The sequence below is a fragment of the Diaphorina citri genome, unplaced genomic scaffold (assembly GCF_000475195.1).
Source record: "Diaphorina citri unplaced genomic scaffold, Diaci psyllid genome assembly version 1.1 scaffold640, whole genome shotgun sequence".
Classification (NCBI taxonomy): domain Eukaryota; kingdom Metazoa; phylum Arthropoda; class Insecta; order Hemiptera; family Psyllidae; genus Diaphorina; species Diaphorina citri.
In genome coordinates this window covers 92,366-112,409 of record NW_007378073.1, presented here as the reverse complement: position 1 = coordinate 112,409, position 20,044 = coordinate 92,366, and the positions used below count along the sequence as shown (strand labels likewise).

At 37.0% G+C, this 20,044-nt stretch overlaps 2 protein-coding genes and 1 long non-coding RNA gene across 3 annotated transcripts in view; all 3 read right to left on the bottom strand.

Annotated features, from left to right (window-relative positions):
- LOC103510764 (run domain Beclin-1-interacting and cysteine-rich domain-containing protein) overlaps positions 1 to 14,952 on the bottom strand; it is a gene marked incomplete at its 3' end in the record, with an annotated part of 62,340 nt that extends 47,388 nt beyond the window's left edge. Inside the window, exons 1-9 of the mRNA XM_026824739.1 lie at positions 14,185 to 14,952; positions 13,887 to 14,060; positions 13,403 to 13,530; positions 12,204 to 12,387; positions 7,353 to 7,428; positions 6,781 to 7,163; positions 5,435 to 5,537; positions 4,744 to 4,906; positions 3,949 to 4,141 (exon numbers count right to left, since the gene is read on the bottom strand). Coding sequence (XP_026680540.1) covers positions 3,949 to 4,141; positions 4,744 to 4,906; positions 5,435 to 5,537; positions 6,781 to 7,163; positions 7,353 to 7,428; positions 12,204 to 12,387; positions 13,403 to 13,530; positions 13,887 to 14,060; positions 14,185 to 14,250 — 1,470 coding nt within the window. The remainder of the gene's footprint in view (positions 1 to 3,948; positions 4,142 to 4,743; positions 4,907 to 5,434; positions 5,538 to 6,780; positions 7,164 to 7,352; positions 7,429 to 12,203; positions 12,388 to 13,402; positions 13,531 to 13,886; positions 14,061 to 14,184) is intronic.
- Positions 10,862 to 11,254, bottom strand: LOC113468079. The gene is made up of 2 exons (XR_003391943.1): positions 11,200 to 11,254; positions 10,862 to 11,065 (listed from the first exon to the last, which is right to left on the bottom strand). It is a non-coding gene; the product is annotated as an uncharacterized LOC113468079 (long non-coding RNA).
- Positions 14,272 to 18,265, bottom strand: LOC113468082. Its single transcript, XM_026824738.1, has 3 exons — positions 18,034 to 18,265; positions 16,108 to 16,175; positions 14,272 to 14,467 (listed from the first exon to the last, which is right to left on the bottom strand). Exons 1-3 carry the CDS (start codon positions 18,193 to 18,195, stop codon positions 14,272 to 14,274), a joined length of 426 nt encoding a protein of 141 aa, XP_026680539.1. The 5' UTR covers positions 18,196 to 18,265.
- Positions 18,266 to 20,044: the final 1,779 nt, after the last annotated feature.

The following is a 20,044-nucleotide window of genomic DNA, read 5'->3' as shown; positions in this document are numbered from 1 at the left end:
GTGAGTCCTCCCTTTACTTACTCCCATCAATAATTAAATTTACTCTAAGGAAGCAACCACGATCATTTTTAACATAACCACCTACTCATAGGGAATTAGGGACCTAGGTAAAAGGGTCTTAATACTCTTTAATAAAGAGTAGGTATTACTCTTTATGAAGAGGAGGAAAAACGTCAAAAAGAGAGTTCTCTTGGAAAAGTATGACAACCATTATTGAATGGCCTTGTAGGAGGAAAAAAATAATAATAATAAAAAATCAACAAAGTTCCATTGTATCATTTGACTTTTGAACATGAAACTTTCGAAAATAAATGAACGATCCGAAATAGGGTGGCTCGGGTCGTTGGACTTTAACTTCTTTTCCGATATCATTACATTTCTTTGGCTGTCCAAAAGGGAAATGCTAGTATACTAGTATAAACACATAAACAGCTCTTTCCTTCTTTCGTAATGTAATGAATGATCTCTCAGAGAGTTGACTTTTTCGATACTATGTATTGCATTTCTTTGGCTATTCAAAAAAAAAAATCAACAAAGTTCCATTGTATCATTTGACTTTTGAACATGAAACTTTCGAAAATAAATGAACGATCCGAAATAGGGTGGCTCTGGTCATTGGACATTCATTTCTTTTCCGATACCATTACATTTCTTTGGCTACCCAAAAGGGAAATGCTACTAGTATAAACACATAAACAGCGCTTTCCTTCTTTCGTAATGAATGATCTCTCAGAGCGTTGACTTTTTCGATACTACGTATTGCATTTCTTTGGCTATTCAAAGAAGATCCTCTGGTGAGTCCTCCCTTATTGTTACTTATTCCCATACCCATTTACTCTAAGGAAGCAACCACTATCATTTTAACCTTTTTAAAATAAATAAATATACACAATATTATTTTGATATCACTCTTCAAGTCGCCACTTCTCCATTTCGTCCAGGTCGAGGGTTCGAACCCCTTCTAGGAGATCATTGGACATTCATTTCTTTTCCGATACCATTACATTTCTTTGGCTACCCAAAAGGGAAATGCTACTAGTATAAACACATAAACAGCTCTTTCCTTCTTTCGTAATGTAATTAATGATCTTTCAGAGAGTTGACTTTTTCGATACTACGTATTGCATTTCTTTGGCTATCCAAAGCTGCAAAGGGGAAACGTTGTTAGTAAATATAAATGCACTTTCCTACCTTCGAAATGAATAATTATTGAACTCTCAGAGAGATGAAACATCGCGGACTCGGGCTGCCGGAATGGTTATAAATGGTGGAGGTGCGAAATTCCCTAAATTTTCATGAAAACCAGGTACTGGTAATAGGGGTTATTTTTGTTCGTGCAATACCTACGTACTTTCGATTTTATTAGGTTTTGATTTGGTTAGATAAATAATTTATTTTCTCTTGGTTTGATTACGCATTTTACATTTTAATCATGGTTTTGTTTATGACAATTTTCGTAGGTACCTACATAGTAGATGAATTTTGATTTAATACGTAAGCGGTGTAGGTAAACGATGTGGAATTAGTAGATTTGTGTAGGCAACAGATAATTTGTAGGCAGTAGATATTATTTATTAGGTTTTGATTTTATTAGATTTTGATTTTGCGATACCTATAATACTTTTGATTTTATTAGATTTTGATTTGGTTAGATAAATGATTAATTTTCCCTTGGTTTGATTACGCATTTTACATTTTAATCATGGTTTTGTTTATGACAATTTTCGTAGGTACCTAGTAGATGAATTTTGATTTAATATTTACGTAAGCGGCGTAGGTAAACGATGTGGAATTAGTAGATTTGTGTAGGTAACAGATAATTTGTAGGCAGTAGACATTTAAATTTTCTTGGTACTCGGGCCTTCGCGGGCCGCAAAAATGAGCTCGCGGGCCGCGGGTTGGACAAGCCTGCCCTATGTCTATAAATGTACAAAGGTTCAGTGTGTTATACTTTTATAGTTTTTCCCAAGTTTATTTCCCCCTCTTTCCTTAATTCTTCTTTATTTCTTTTTCGCCAATAAAATTTGCAATTTCATATTTTTTTTTTTCGTTTTGATTAGAAGGCCTATAAAACGTGCTTTTCTTTCATTAATCTAGTGCAGTGTACTTTGTATGCAGTTTTTGCATACTTATCATTTATTATTATGATTGTAGCATTTCAAAAACTCCAAGTACTTGTACCTATCCTATATCCATTTATGTAGATGTTTCATTATGCTTATTAGAAGGCCTATAAAACGTGCTTTTCTTTCCTTAATCTAGTGCAGTATACTTTGTATGCAGTTTTTGCATACTTATCATTTATTATATGATTGTAGCATTTCAAAAACTCCAAGTAGGTACTTGTACCTATCCTATATCCTTTTTATATTATGTAGATGTTTCATCATGCTAGCATACCAGACGTCCCAGGTTCGAATCCCTTCGGGGGTGAACTTTTTTTCGGCTTTTTGTTTGGAAAACGGCGTGAAGAAGCCTTTATGAGACCACCATACCGTCAAGGTAGAGCATAATCTCGAAATGCAAAACGCAACACCTGAAAATCTCAGAGTTAGACAGTAGAGGAGCAAGTACAATGGAGATATATTAAATATTATTACCACCATCATCATCATCAATTTCATTTTTTTTTTTTTTTAATACGTATTCCGCAAATGTAATAGAAAGTCGTGTGATGTTCACACCAGATTTTTTCTCTCTCTTATTTATTCTTTTCTCTTTTTGCCCTCGCTCCATCTCTCTCTCTCTTCTCCTATGTCAGTTGCTACTTTTTCGGATATAATATCTTAGATATGGGTAGATCCTTTAGACTCGTATTAAGTTAGGTAATGTTATTCATGTGTGTGAGAGAGAGATAGATAGGTGTGTGTGTGAGAGAGAGATAGATAGATAGAGAGAGAGATATAGGTAATGTTATTCATGGGTTTGGGAGAAAAAGGGGAAAGAAAGAAAATTCAAGAGTATTCGATTCTCTGTTCTTTTCCTCAGATAGGGTGAGGGAGAGAGAAGAGAGAGAGAGAGAGAGAGAGAGAGAGAGAGAGATAAAAGAACTACTCTTTCCAGTGGACTACTCGGTCTATGAGTCAAATCCTAAAACATGTAACTCAATCTTCAACTTCCCATAGGTAGGTTCATCTGACTCATTAACTGATTTTCTCTAATCACGATCGAATAAATGGGTTACGTCAAAGCCTTGACATTGTGTTAACTCTCAGTGGTAAGATCGACCATTAGTGGATAGCACCCGAGAGTAAGAGGGGCATAACTACTTTTTGGAGCATGAAATCCACGTCCCTCTGCTCCTCAGGTCCAACCTTGGAAAGTAAACAGGTTGGCATTCACTTGCTAGCTGGAGCTTCTGCTGGCATCATGGAACACATCATTGTGTATCCATTAGACACAGTCAAGACACAAATGCAAAGTTTGACCCGAAAGAGTTACAAAGGCATCATAGAGTCACTACAGCACATGATGACAAAGGAAGGTATCCTGCGTCCAATACGAGGACTGAATGTAGTTATTGCAGGGACAGCACCCGCTCATGCCTTGTACTTCTCTAGTTATGAGTTCACCAAATATTTTGTCTCCAATAATTTCAAAGGTAAGTTCTTGTGCTGCTGTTAAGCTTTATTCTAATGACATAATTTTACCCTTTTAGTTTATTATTGAATTTTAAGACAACTCAAACCATGTACTTCTCTAGTTATGAGTTCACCAAATATTTTGTCTCCAATAATTTCAAAGGTAAGTTCTTGTGCTGCTGTTAAGCTTTATTCTAGTGACATAATTTTACCCTTTTAGTTTATTATTGAATTTTAAGACAACTCAAACCACTACAGAACACTAAAAAGTAACCCGTTGAAATATTTGCAATCGAAAAACGAGTATAATTTTTTGTCGATCGTGGGCATCGAACCCGGGACCACTGGGCTAGCCGTGCATGCTTACCTCTCGGGAGGCATCCTTTTCGCTGACCAGCCAATGAATATCGGAAGCTGCCGGTAGCTGCTGATCACTGAACTTTCTCAACAGAGAGAGTGCCACGCCCTCTGCTGACAGACTACTGCTACTACTGTTCGTAGCCGCCGAAGAATTCAGACCTGAACACGAAGATGCCCGAAGTGAACTCGGCGGAGATGGCCTGGAATAAGAATAATAATTTCAGAATGTTTTTTTTTTTCAAGAGGTTTGATAGAGGTTACTGTAACTGCTAAGGTCTTATTGTCTAGAAAGCCGAAGAGAGAAGGAAGACGGGATAGGAGAAAGTCAGCCGTTCCGAGAACGAACCTTATCCGTTCAGGATAAAATCCGTCCAGGGCGGGACTCGAACCCACGACCTAGCGCTTACGAAACAGACGCACTACCAACCAAGCTAACTAGGTTGGCTCACTTCAATTGTTTCTTTCCAATTTAAAGTCCGGTCCTACGCTACAATCTCCCAACTAAAACTTTGTTTTTCCAACCGGGGCTTTCGACAGATCGTTGATATTTGTGCAAAATTTCACTCGTGTAGTTGAACTGCATTTTGCGCAAATATTGCGTACACACGCAACGATCTGTCGAAAAACCAAGTCGGGAAATATGAAACGAGGGTACCAGACTTTATAATCCCACTGTAAACTAATCCCATTCCCACTTTCACCCGATTTTTTCCGAATGTTCTGTAGGCAATCTAATTTGAGAATGTTCCCTTTACACACGACACGATTTTTTTCCAAACCCCAAGTGGGAACGGGCTCCTACCTGTGCATGGAGTCTATTGAGAGGGATATCATGGAATCTGAGCAAGAATTGTGCAGGAGTGTCGCGCTACTCTCATCTTCTAGGGAGAGGGAGCAGCGAGCAGACTGGTAAGGACTAGAGGAGATGTCACTGAAATTTTCTTGATTCGACTGCATGGTGGCCACTGAAATCGAAAACGATTTGCTGTTAAAATTGAGAAATCCCTCCGTAAATATGTACGTACAAATTAAGAAAAAAGTTCATTTATCAATTACTAGCGGGATACCCGAGATCTTTTCATCGCTCAGTTTTCGGACAAAAATTTCGAATTTCTTGAATAACTCGCGAACGGCTGGGAAATTTTAACCTAGCCTATAACCACCGCCATAAAAATATGAACCTGTGTACAAAATTTCAAGTTTCTACGACCTTCCATTTAGACGGCAACCTCTTACAGACAGACAAACAAACAGAAAACCTCTCTTATTAATAAGATTATATCTATGTAGGTAAAATAAGGAAACTAAATAGTCAGCTCCTAAAATATGTAGCTTACTCACTCTTCAACTCCCTGTAACTCACTCTTATAGGGTCCCAACTCCCTATGCATATGGGGAGTTAGGATCTGGCTTATTGACTGAATACTAGAATAATTTGACAAAAGCTACCACCAACTTGGAATAATGAAAATTAGATAATAAAATTTACTCACAACTATCAGACCGACTCATGCTAGGTTGTTCCGAGGCCTCAATGCCCATAATTAACTTCTCCTCTGCCTCTCGTAGCTTCTGCAATTCCATCTCCCATTTCACCTGGAAAGTACAAAAGATCTCAAGTACATTATACTTATGGCCTACATTATGCTACAATTGCTACATGGACACTACTAAGAATAATAACACTAGTACCTAGATAACCAATGGGGGGTCTTAATGCAAAAGGGGTTTCGAGGAACTCTTCATTATGTATACGAAAATCCAACCTTATAAAATTATGACGAGTAATTCAGGATACTAAGGAGTAATTCAGGACACTAAGAGGGCTCTAAGGAGCTCCTCATAGTCATTTCGTTTACGAAACTTTGGATTTCATCAAAATCAATGTCACTTCGATAGTTATCGCGTAACAAATGAAGAGACAAAATAAATAAAGGTCATTAACAACACAGGTTTCCCTTACAGTAGTATTACCTGGGACCAGGAACTAGGCAAAGCCCGGTACAAAAGTGTGACCATGTTTCCTACGAAATGTTTCACTTCCATCACTTACAAAATCATTTTTTCCCCAAGTTGGTAATAATTAATTCTTTGACAGTGAGATTATTAGTTTGATCTTATAACAATTATTTATTTTTTTATTGACTCCTGTGTCAATGAAAACACTACACAACTGAAGTCTTCGACAATCGAATGACTAATGTTGAGAAATTTTATAGAACAACTTTCCGAAGAAAATATCACTGCAGTCAAGTGTGACTGGAACATGTGATACATGATATGGCAGCTCTTATAGCCACATAGGACTAGTGCTAGCGCGATATCTCAATGAAATCTGATACAGTGACGAAAACCGATACATTGCGACCTCTCCACAGATCTGTTAACATGTATGATTTCATTTGAGCTTTAGTACATCTAGGTTATAATTACCAGGCTTCAGGTATCTTGTATCTGTAGATACTGAACTTTAGTTTACTGACATTGTCGTTTTAACACGAGTATTCTAAGAGTTCTCTCGAGTGATATCAATCAGATACTCGTAGTAGGGCAAATGATGATCAAGTAGGGACGTTACTAAAGAATATCTAGCTTTTTCCCTGGCTCACCTCTGTGGCCGAGTGGTTAAGAGCACTGACTCTCAACCCAGAGGTGCTGGGTTCAAATCCCGGCCAGGGCGCAAAATTTCTAACCAGACTTTTCCGTTCTTGGATAGGCATGGATGTAAAAGAATGTGCCTTGAAGTAATGCGAGGTACAATCTTTTTATATAAAAGAAAGGGTTTTTCCTCTTTCTATCAAAGACAACTTAAACCGAGGATCGTAAAATTAGCCCTTACCTGTTCTACAACACTGATCACAGCCTCTGCAATGTAGAAGTGAGAATTCTCTCTATCCAGCTCTGCATTGGATCTCGAGTACTGACTCGAAGATAGAAAGTCCAGCAGACTCTCTCCCTTGGCAGGTTTAGGAAAGAACCCCAACGCCATAGGTAGAATCGAATTGCCGCCATCTTGCATGAAGCTTTTCCTCTTGCCATCTCCAGCACAGGATGTTATGTTGATATTGTAATAGTTGGAGCTCGGAGGTGGAGGGGTTTCTACGAATATGGAGTTCGGATGTTGTATTGGAGTAGTTGCTGGAGTAGAATGAGATGTGTTGAGGAAGTAGCCCAACGCATCCGCAGCCTCAGGTACAGGATCCTTATAGCTATCAGTAGCACCTGGTTTAAGATAATCTACGTTAAGTACACTTGGTGAGAAGGCTTTGCTACGGGAAGCTGGTTTCATTTTCCGTCGTGGCGGGTCGGATAGAGGTTTCTTCTTCTGTGTTTGGACGGCTCTTAGCTCTGGTACACTTGCCCAAGACTTAACACCCAGGATGACTTCCAAGGCGTTTGACTTGGACTTACCGTGGATAGACTCTGGGAATGAAATGCTCTTCCTGTGCGCTAGCTTGGAATGTTTCCCTCGCCAGCCTTCCACATACTGAAACAAGAAATACAACCCGAAACTGTTTAACTCTTTGATAAATACAAAATGAACATAAGGAAATACGGCCGTGGTGAACACAAAGGCAACACAAGAAAGAAGAGAAGATCTTTGTTTTAAAAACATGATATACATTTACCTACCTATAATTCATTTGACTAATTAGGTGAAGTGATAACACGATGTTAACAAATCATTCGATAAAAACAAAGCCTCGACACTTTTCTTTCTTTTTAAATTGCCGACGGCGTCGGGTTATTTAAACAAGAACACAGTTGTCCGACGGATTTATAAAGAGATCAAATTGAAACGAGAATACGCGAAGAATGAAGGCAGGGGGGCCCGCCGGAACCTTGTGTTTGGCAAACAATACGACTTGTTAACGTTTCTAAAATATTCTACACGCGAACAATATGAATATATGATATTTATTCAATGTATATCACCGTGTATATTTACTATGTATATTTACTTAACTTATCAACGTTCCTACATATAGAAATTCACACCCTACAGTGTGTCTAGGATGTAGAACGACATATATGCTTCTCAAGTCTCCGAGGAAAACCAGACAAAGCAAATGCCAAATGAAGCCGTAGGTAATACGAATAATACGATTCAATCAATGCAATTTCCAAGAGATAGAATTGAATCCGCCTCTTCCTACCTATCTATGAACCTGGATAGGTACCTACTTGACATTGACAAGAATGATAGGAAATTCTTTCATTGATTGGACTTTAATTTCCATCAGGCCTTCAGAGAACTGATCTGTTTTCTTCTCATGGAAGATAGAAGTTATAAATTTGACAAAAAAAAAATAAATTACGGTGGAATGCAGTCTGTGTCTGTCAAGTTGTGGTGGGTATCACAGGAGCTTAGCACAGAAGAAGTTCGGGTTTAGATACCTACCTTCCCGTATATTTTTTTTTCTTTTTTTTTTTCAAGGACTTTCCCAAGGATACTACAGAAAAAAAGCAAGAGAAATAGGTACATCTTTGAAAAGGAATTCGAGCAGGGAATAAAAAAAAAATCCATTTAAAATTTTAAAAGTTGTCTCGAAACGAACGAGGAAGCCTCGCATTTTACGACAAATGTTCGTGACGATCTGACTGATGTGAAGTTAGCAACCATCTTTAAAACAGCTGATTTCTTATCACCGATTCACCGCAAAAAAGTAAACAAAAGAAAATCTGGAATTATTTTTCTTGAAGTTTTTTTGGACTGGATGAATAAATTTGAATAACTAACGTAAAAATAATCAGAGTTCTGCCAGACACAGCGGATGAGGATGAAGAAATTGAGGAAATGATAATGCAGTTGTAATAAATCTACGAAACAGTATTGTTTAAACACAAGGTAAGTTCTGTGATAGTTTTCCATAGGTAACATAGGGGGTTCGGTAAAATTTGAAAACACCAAAGGGTCACATTAGGTGACAGAATTTAAACAGAAAAGACATGCTTCTGCAATATGGGAAAGTAGCTTGAAGAATTTGTGTGTTGAAAAGTTACCCACATACAAACAGTTTGGATACAGTTATCATTATTTGTAAATAGGTAAATGTGTCTTTTCTTTTGTCAAAACAACAAAAGATAGGTAAGTACCTAGTCTACCCACTTGTATACAGAAAAAATAATAATAAGCTGATGTGAAGTTAGCAACCATCTTTAAAACAGCTGATTTCTTATCACCGATTCACCGCAAAAAAGTAAACAAAAGAAAATCTGGAATCTGGAATTATTTTTCTTGATCTTGAAGTTTTTTTGGATTGGATACCTAGTCTACCCACTTGTACACAGCAAAAATAATAATAAATAAATTTCGTAACAGAAACATTGCCAGTGACATGGGTCTTAACTGGGCCACACAGCTAATGGGTACTTGAACTTGGCAAAAAAATCAACTGCAATTACTTCTGTTTAGGATAACAAAATTCAAAGTTCATTAGTACCTAGCCTATCTATATTTACAAATAAATAAAAAATAACTTTTATCTCTCATCCCTATCCTCTAATAACTACCTCTTGAAATTTCAGATCATGGGAGGTGACCATTCTGGTGGTTATGAAACCTTGGAATAAATAAATTTCGTAACAGAAACATTGCCAGTGACATGGGTCTTAACTGGGCCACACAGCTAATGGGTACTTGAACTTGGCAAAAAAAATCAACTGCAATTACTTCTGTTTAGGAGACCAAAATTCAAAGTTCATTAGTACCTAGCCTATCTATATTTACAAATAAATAAAAAATAACTTTTATCCCACTCCCTATCCTCTAATAACTACCTCTTGAAATTTCAGATCATGGGAGGTGACCATTCTGGTGGCTATGAAACCTTGGAGTTCCCCTGACTTTGCCGTAGATAAAAGAAACTGACGCAATCAAATTGAAATTTACGTCGTTCTAAAATGTCATATCCTCCTACCTAATGAAACAAAATATAGGGTGATCTGTGAGGACTCTACTTTAAAATAGAATTATTGGCAAAATTTTACTGAACTCCGATTCTGAGTAAAAAGATTACACGTACCTTTGCTGGTGGTAACTGATGTAGAAGTTAGTAAATAATTATCTCATGAAAAGATCAAAGGTGTTCTAATGTATTCTTTAGCATCAAAGTAACTTGTAGTGCCTCTAGACTAGAAATTAATTTGATTTATTTTTTATGAAACATTGTAAGGTTGCTTTCCTTTAATACAAAACTTTTGAAAACAAAAAAAAATATAGTATCAGTCAGCAAAATAAACTTTTCAAAAGGAGTTTAGGAGGATTTTAAAAAGAAGCTGCCTATTTGAGTTTGTACTTTTTTTAAACATAACATGGTGAAGACATAACATGGCCTCAGATTTTCCTTATCCAGATTTTCCTATTTTTTTACACAAAATATTATCCCAAACGGAAAATTCATCATAATAAAATATGGCTGTAAATTTAATTATTTGGCACAAAGGCTTGTTTAAATTTGAGGAAGCTATGTGTTCCACTTATAATAAATAATGAGTAACTGCTTCCTCATCTTTAGTAGAACATTTTTCACCTTTGACCAATGCAAAAATGTGTGAACCTCTCTTATCGTTTCACATTCCTTGTTCATGATTCTGTTCCCATTATTATCCTTATCATTTTGTCTGCCATTTAGCATTATTACTATTATTATTGTTATTGTAACTTTTAAAAATGCTTAACATTTAAATATTATCATATTATGTGATTCATGGCTTTCTTTCTAATCTTTATGAGTCATGGAAATATTATATGTATTATTCTTTTTTTCCATGCCACACTCATACTCAAACCACTAGTAGTAGTTGCACTAACTACTACTTTTCCAAGATTGATGATTCCATTTAAAACACTGATTTTCTGCTCCACAGTCAATGAAAACATCAGCTATGGGACAGCTGGTGTAATTGCGACAATCCTACATGATGCCATTCATGTCCCCACTGATGTTGTCAAGCAGCGACTACAAATGTATGATAGCCCCTACAAATCTGTGATTGATTGCATACTGAGGGTACATGCAGAAGAAGGCCTGGCAGCTTTCTTCCGTTCATTCACCACGCAACTGGTGATGAACATCCCGTTTCACACATCACACTTCATAGCGTACGAGTTTGCACAGAACCTATGATTGATTGCATACTGAGGGTACATGCAGAAGAAGGCCTGGCAGCTTTCTTCCGTTCATTCACCACGCAACTGGTGATGAACATCCCATTTCACACATCACACTTCATAGCGTACGAGTTTGCACAGAACCTGTCCAATCCTAACCGAGAATATCATGCACTTACACATATTGTATCAGGTGAGAAATTTCCACATGGTAACTATAGATAATATCCAATAGTCCATTACCCAGAAGATGGCCTCCTGGTAGGCATTCTAATCCTTTCTGTTCCATTCCTCTCTATTGCCAAGAGCGGTTTATACCAAGAGCAATGTGAAATAAGTGATTCCCACTTCCAGTAAGGTAATTTGTGACATCAAATTCAAACAAATTCCTTTTTCCTCAGGTGGCGTAGCGGGTGGGGTTGCAGCTGCGGTCACCACACCTCTAGATGTCTGCAAGACTTTCCTCAACACTCAGCCTACTGGACAAGCTGTGTCCGGTCTACGGAATGCCATAACTTCCGTCTATGCTCTCGGAGGACTGGCCGGATTTTTCAAAGGCACCAAAGCTCGTGTCCTCTACACTATGCCCTCGACAGCAATCTGCTGGAGCACCTATGAAACGTTCAAACATTTCCTGCACGAAAAAGACAAATGAACTTCTGAATTGTAAAGTGGAACCTGTGTATAGCATGTGTTAAAGTTGTGTTGCTTCTTTTTGAGTCTCTACTGCCTTGACAATACATGACATTACATGTAGTTATACATATCCATGATAAAGAAAGCACTCAAAAAGTTCCTCGGCCTGAAAAGCGTTGATCCAGCATATCTCATGCCCATCATTATGTCTTATATGTACTTAAGTCTAGAACAAAATTCTAGGTTGTGAATTTTTAGTTTTATTTATCAAGCTATCTAAGATGAATATTACCTAAAAATGGTCATTAAAAATTATATGTAAAAGAAAGACCAACTTTTTATTTATTTCCAAACAGGAAAATTGTTGTGATGAAAATTCCCAGAATTTTGAAGAAGAAAAAAAAACTACATGGAACTTTCACAGTCTTCGTTCCCTCAAATATGTATAGAAAGCATGCAAAAAAGAAAAAAAAAATCACCTATTTAACATTGATTTTTGCCTTTGAACTTACCAACTTGGGATTGATAATGGTCAGCAAGGGCAGAAGATTTTGCTCAAACGCCATCAAGCACAGAATGGCAGCCTCTGTAAAGTTGGCTTTGGATAGGAATGCAGTAGGTTGATAGAAGTGAGACACATGAGTTTGATCTGACAGTAACCAACTCAGGCGATCCGAGAGATTTCTGTCTTCTAAACTGAAATATAACCGGGGAAAAGATATGGTGTGATTTGAGGATCCATTCGGCTGGGAAAAAAGAGGTTTGATAGAGGGAACTGTAACAACGGAGGTCTTATCGTTCCGAAATCGAAGAGAGCACAGGATAGGGGAAAGAAAGCCAGCCCTTGCGAGAACGAACCTTTTATACTTTCCTTATCCTATAGGAAGGAAAGTAATGTAATCGGGTCAAATTTTCGATGGTCACTTTTTAGTGCCAAAACACGGTTTGAGGTCCAGAGACACATGAGTTTGATCTGACAGTAACCAACTCAGGCGATCCGAGAGATTTCTGTCTTCTAAACTGAAATATAACCGGGGAAAAGAAATGGCGTGATTTGAGGATCCATTCGGCTGATGGAGACTGTGACCAAACAAGAATGTAAGGAACGTTGATTAAAAGATGACTTGGGTCAAGTTTTAACACCCTGGATTGTCTCATGACTCATGATTGACTTCAATCTGAAGTCAACCTGGCTACTAAGCGGTTAAGTGTAGGGAAATCCTTGTTTCATCTCAATCTCAAGTTGGTAAACCCCAGCATTAGTAACCTCGACAGATTAAACTGTTTTAATAAACTTCCAAAGAATTCAGGATGAAAGAAGATGTGTTGAGGAAGTAGCCCAACGCATCCGCAGCCTCAGGTACAGGATCCTTATAGCTATCAGTAGCACCTGGTTTAAGATAATCTATGTTAAGTACACTTGGTGAGAAGGCTTTGCTACGGGAAGCTGGTTTCATTTTCCGTCGTGGCGGGTCGGACAGAGGTTTCTTCTTCTGTGTTTGGACGGCTCTTAGCTCTGGTACACTTGCCCAAGACTTGACACCTCCTTATCCTATAGGAAGGAAAGTAATGTAATCGGGTCAAATTTTCGATGGTCACTTTTTAGTGCCAAAACACGTTTTGAGGTCCCTAGTTTACTATCAGGGTAAGGGGAATTTTCTTTCTTTTTAGGGACAAAACAAACAAGGTCTATTCTGTTCCGTTTACTTACCACTTGAGAAGCCAAGGCATAGATACATCCCGGGACTTGCTTGATGACTGTACGGAAGATTCAGACAAGGCAAGAGATGGTTGCAACCAGGTCAAACCCTGCACGAAACCCCTCACATCCGGCTCTCCCTGAAATCAATATAGAACCAAATACATATTTCAGCTCGAATAGTAACCTTTTGTATCGATAGGGGATTACACCAACGATTTGTTTTTAAATGAACAATTGAAGGGCAATTCGAAATAATATTATAATTAATAGGATTTTAGATCGAAAAATTTCAATTATTACAACCTACGCACAATTTTTTATTTATAAATCTCGCAACATCAGGTTTCAGGTAGGTAAATTACCTACATACCATCTACGAAAAAAATGTTAGCTGCACCTTTTCCAACTGAAGTAATTTATGCCTTGGTTTATGTTTTCGTTTAAAACTACTGGTTTGATAAAAGCACGCGAATTCCTCGTAAGTAGAACTTACACGTTTCCGCACAACTATCACATTTTCACGCTGAATCTCCGTAACTTTCTTATCGGTCTCGACACATTTGCTTCCAGTATCGGTCAAGTCAGGAGTAGCATTTTCATCCGTTCTCTTTCCGCCTTCCGGATAGCGCGAGGTCTCTACATACACACGCCGGGATCTTATAGAATCCCACAAGATTCTCGCCAACACCCTACAGGGTGTTGCTTCCAGTATCGGTCAAGTCAGGAGTAGCATTTTCATCCGTTCTCTTTCCGCCTTCCGGATAGCGCGAGGTCTCTACATACACACACCGCCACAGGATTCTCGCCAACACTCTAAAGGGTGTCTTCTTCAAGAATCTCACCAGGCGACAACACATTTCACAAAACTTTCCGCGAAATCAAGTTGTGTTGGAGTCCATTTCCGAAAATTTTACGTTGCACACTTTCTGGAATTTCTTGAACAGGATTCTCATGAACTCGTCATTGTTCATGTCTGATTGATCTCCGGCGGTGCTTATAGTGTTCAGGTGCAATGTTCGAATAGTTATTTCAAACATTCGACTGGATTTACCAATGATTACAACGAGAACAAATCTTTTTGGAAAATCAAAAATATGGGCACAGAAATTTGTAACTACAGAATGTGGAAATCTACCGCTCACAGAAAAATAGCAGGTACCAACTCTTGTTCGTTTTTCGAGCTCCTTAACCTTTCACACGAAAATCGGCATTTTTCGTTTTATCCTACACGTCATTTATAATTTAGGAAAAAATCACAAAAACAACACATCTTCGTTTGGAGACGGCTAGCGAGCAGCGGGAAGAGGAGGAAGAGGACGAGAATTCTTAGCTTCGAACGACAATTCTATTTTATTCTATTCCATTACATATATATTTCACCAATGACCGAAGAAAAACTGAAGAATTTAGGAACCTATCAATGCACAATAAAATTTCTTAAAGGAGGTTATTTTAAATTCAAAAGAACATTTTCCGTACAAGAAACTATACAACACTTGAGACGATCTCGGAACTCTCTGATCTAAAATGAAACTGGACACAATTACGCATCAAGTGACCCACAGGATGTCTAGGCACGCAAATAAAGAAATTAGTCTCTCACGGTCTTGTCAAAGAACAAACACATACCGATGCTGAGGTTGAACTTTACAACGTAGCATGTAGCATGAGACCGGTATATTCCCTTAATTCCAGGTACACATAGCACAAATAGCTTAGGTCAACATATTCATTACCACACGCATTAGGGTGATGCGCATCAAGTGACCCACAGGATGTCTAGGCACGCAAATAAAGAAATTAGTCTCTCACGGTCTTATCAAAGAACAAACACATACCGATGATGAGGTTGAACTTTACAACGTAGCATGGGACCGGTATATTCCCTTAATTCCAGGTACAGTGGTACACATAGCACAAATAGCTTAGGTCAACATATTCATTACCACACGCATTAGGGTGATTGGTAGGACCAAACAATACCGAGATAATCAACTACACTACATCATCATATTCTAAAGATCTAAAGGCTAGGCCTTGTCGTTGTTAGGGTGATTGGTAGGACCAAACAATACCGAGATAATCAACTACACTACATCATCATATTCTAAAGATCTAAAGGCTAGGCCTTGTCAAAGCCATCACTCATCTCTATCTCTTGCAGCACACTTCAACTACATAAGCAGTACAACAGACAACATCGAACATATTTACAGCGAGGACCTGAACTAAAAAAAGTCCAAACTATTAAAATCCTCTAAAGCATTTGTTATTAGACCTCATTGGAAGCGTAGTAGCGCGGAGTCGCGTAACGCCACGCCGCTTAAAATTCCTATAAAAAAAAAAACTATACAGACATTGAAGTCTTTGCCTACTTTGTATATCCAGATTACCAAGCAGTACAACAGACAACATCGAACATATTTACAGCGAGGACCTGAACTAAAAAAAGTCCAAACTATTAAAATCCTCTAAAGCATTTTTGTTGTTAGATCTCATTGGAAGCGTAATGGCGCCACTTTTAGTAGCGCGGAGACGCGTAACGCCACGCCGCTTAAAATTCCTATAAAAAAAACTATACAGACATTGAAGTCTTTGCCTAGTTTGTACATCCAGATTACTATTGATTCGAAGGATGTTAAAATTCCTTGCTTCTCACTTCCCCTGACTTTGCCGTAGATAAAAGAAACTGACGCAATCAAATTGAAATTTACGTCGTTCTAAAAAGAGATGGTTGCAACCAGGTCAAACCCTGCACGAAACCCCTCACATCCGGCTCTCCCTGAAATCAATATAGAACCAAATACATATTTTAGCTCGAATAGTAACCTTTTGTATCGATAGGGGATTACACCAACAATTTGTTTTTAAATGAACAATTGAAGGGCAATTCGAAATAATATTATAATTAATAGGATTTTAGATCGAAAAATTTCAATTATTACAACCTACGCACAAATTCTATTATTTATAAATCTCGATATAGTATCAGTCAGCAAAATAAACTTTTCAAAAGGAGTTTAGGAGGATTTTAAAAAGAAGCTGCCTATTTGAGTTTGTACTTTTTTAAAACATAACATGGTGAAGACATAACATGGCCTCAGATTTTCCTTATCCAGATTTTCCTATTTTTTACACAAAATATTATCCCAAACGGAAAATTCATCATCATAAAATATGGCTATAAATTTATGAATTTTTAAGCATTTCTATTGAAATCAGCGTGTTTCGAACTTCCTTTATCAGCGAAGAAAAAAAAAAGTGGTTGTGCCCCATTATTTGGCACAAAGGCTTGTTTAAATTTGAGGAAGCTATGTGTTCCACTTATAATAAATAATGAGTAATTGCTTCCTCATCTTTAGTAGAACATTTTTCACCTTTGACCAATGCACAAATGTGTGAACCTCTCTTATCGTTTCACATTCCTTGGTCATGATTCTGTTCCCATTATTATCCTTATCATTTTGCTTGCCATTTAGCATTATTACTATTATTATTGTTATTGTAACTTTTAAAAATGCTTAACATTTAAATATTATCATATTATGTGATTCATGGCTTTCTTTCTAATCTTTATGAGTCATGGAAATATTATATTACTTGTTCTTTTTTTCCATGCCACACTCACTTCCTTTTAAATGGATACCAAATCAGAAAAGTACTTGTTCAAATCTGAACAAAGAGCAAACAAAAAATGTCAACATTTTCAACAAAAAACAAGAGTAACAAAAATATTTTCAAGGAACTTCTTTCATTTATATCAAATGGCTGACATGAAAAATCTTATCTTGACCTAAGAATTTCTAAAGAATGTCGGAAGACATAAAATACTCATTTAGAAAGTGCTTTTTTATGGTGCCAAACATTCCAAAACATAATAACATTGGCTAATTTTATTGGTCCTTCTGACAAATATTTTGATTCACATATGTTGGAGTAGCTTCTTCATAAATGTGTGCTTTTTTATGGTGCCAAACATTCCAAAACATAATAACATTGGCTAATTTTATTGGTCCTTCTGACAAATATTTTGATTCACATATATGCTGGAGTAGCTACTTCATAAATGCAACATCCCAATGTGAAGAACAGACACAGGGAAAGAATTAACTAGACCTCATAATAATCACATATACTTTATTATTCTACAATACCTACTACAAAGAGTCACTACAGTACTTAGGTCAAAAATATTTTCAAGGAACTTCTTTCATTTATATCAAATGGCTGACATGAAAAATCTTATCTTGACCTAAGAATTTCTAAAGAATGTCAGAAGACATAAAAAAAAATACTCATTTAGAAAGTGCTTTTTTATGGTGCCAAACATTCCAAAACATAATAACATTGGCTAATTTTAAGTATTGGTCCTTCTGACAAATATTTTGATTCACATATATGCTGGAGTAGCTTCTTCATAAATGCAACATCCCAATGTGAAGAACAGACACAGGGAAAGCATTAACTAGACCTCATAATAATCACATATACTTTATTATTCTACAATACCCACTACAAAGAGTCACTACAGTACTTAGGTCAGATGTTAGATGTTACTGTTCAATAGTTCAATCCCCAACCATAAAGATGAACAGATTTCTCAATACAATACACATCAAAATAATGTAAAAATTACTTACATGACGATCAAATATTTTGCACTCATGTTTGAATATGCTTGCTACAGCTTCATATAAATCACTGAGTGTTCCTTGGGATGTACCATTGGAGAATTCAACATTGCAAATTTGTTCCACTGTGCTTTTCAACTGGCTTAACAACCGCTGACATTCTACATCCATGATACTCCAATTTTAATCTGTGGAAAAGTGATTCACTGGAAAATAGAAACAAGAAGAGGCATGATAGATTTACCTACAAACATTTTTTCATTATTAGATCATACACTAAGGTTTATAGGTTCACATTCACATTGAAACATTTTTTGACCTCTGAGCTTGCTTGGAGACTGTACATTTTCACGCTGAATCTCCGTAACTTTCTTATCGGTCTCGACACATTTGCTTCCAGTATCGGTCAAGTCAGGAGTAGCATTTTCATTCGTTCTCTTTCCGCCTTCCGGATAGCGCGAGGTCTCTACATACACACACCGGGATCTTATAGAATCCCACAGGATTCTCGCCAACACTCTACAGGGTATTAACTAGACCTCATAATAATCACATATACTTTATTATTCTACAATACCTACTACAAAGAGTCACTACAGTACTTAGGTCAGATGTTAGATGTTACTGTTCAATAGTTTAATCCCCAACCATAAAGATGAACAGATTTCTCAATACAATACTCATCAAAATAATTTAAAAATTACTTACATGACGATCAAACATTTTGCACTCATGTTTGAATATGCTTGCTACAGCTTCATATAAATCACTGAGTGTTCCTTGGGATGTACCATTGGAGAATTCAACATTGCAAATTTGTTCCACTGTGCTTTTCAACTGGCTTAACAACCGCTGACATTCTACATCCATGATACTCCAATTTTAATCTGTGGAAAAGTGATTCACTGGAAAATAGAAACAAGAAGAGGCATGATAGATTTACCTACAAACATTTTTTCATTATTAGATCATACACTAAGGTTTATAGGTTCACATTCACATTGAAACATTTTTTGACCTCTGAGCTTGCTTGGAGACTGTGACCAAACAAGAATGTAAGGAACGTTGATTAAAAGATGACTTGGGTCAAGTTTTAACACCCTGGATTGTCTCATGACTGACTTCAATCTGAATCTGAAGTCAACCTGGGTACTAAGCTGTTAAGTGTAGAGAAATCCTTGTTTCATCTCAATCTCAAGTTGGTAAACCCCAGCATTAGTAACCTCAACAGATTAAGCTGTTTTAATAAACTTCCAAAGAATTCAGGATGAAAGAGTATTCCTACCAAATTTCAGCTTTCTAGGTGTTGTGGTTCTAGAGATAGAGCGATCAGTGTGTGAACTATGAAATGTGAAATGTGAATGAGTGAATGGATCTCGTTCTTATAATATAAGATTTCCATTGTTATTTGGGGGAAAACCCAGCAGTCCTTTAGCATAGAATTATAGACTATACCCCTCGGGCGTGTACGTAAGGCGTTCGAATTACCCCCTTAATGTTGTACGTATATTTCCTCATAATTTAAATATACTGACCTTTTATATCCTTTCTTTCCTTTTCCATTTTTCAGAATTTGGATTTTCCGTTTTCCTTTTCCTGAAACTCCAAATCCAAAAATTAAAATCTGAAAAAGGCAAGACTGGTAAAAGTAAACAAAAGAAAATGCGACGTTGCCAAGCCACGTGTACTTTGAACTTTTGGGGAAAGGGAGGGAGGTGGGTCGAATCAAATATAAAGGTATTTTTTATTTATTTTCTTTTGTAGAACTCTATTCAATATTCATAAAAAATATACCTGCCTTCATTACAATCTAAAATAAATAAAATCTCGTAGTATCGAAATATAAAAAAGAAAGAAAAAACGCACAGAAATCATCCGGCCAGTGCGTCGATCCAAATTTTTGGACAGCCTAGAGTCCACTTTTTATCCGGATATAGCCAAGCTCACACTTTGCAAAATGTAAACAAAACACGAACATGTGATTCTTGCGATTTGAGTTGAGTAGGTACTTTTTAAAGTT

Coding starts and splice junctions, on each gene's coding strand:
- LOC113468082 (XM_026824738.1), bottom strand. CDS start 18,195: ATGGATGTAGAATGTCAGCGGTTGTTAAGCCAGTTGAAAAGCACAGTG. Junction 16,176..18,033: donor GCAAAATATTTGATCGTCAT/GTAAGTAATTTT, acceptor TATTGATTTCAG/GGAGAGCCGGATGTGAGGGG. Junction 14,468..16,107: donor CCATCTCTTTTTAGAACGAC/GTAAATTTCAAT, acceptor TTTTCCAAAAAG/ATTTGTTCTCGTTGTAATCA.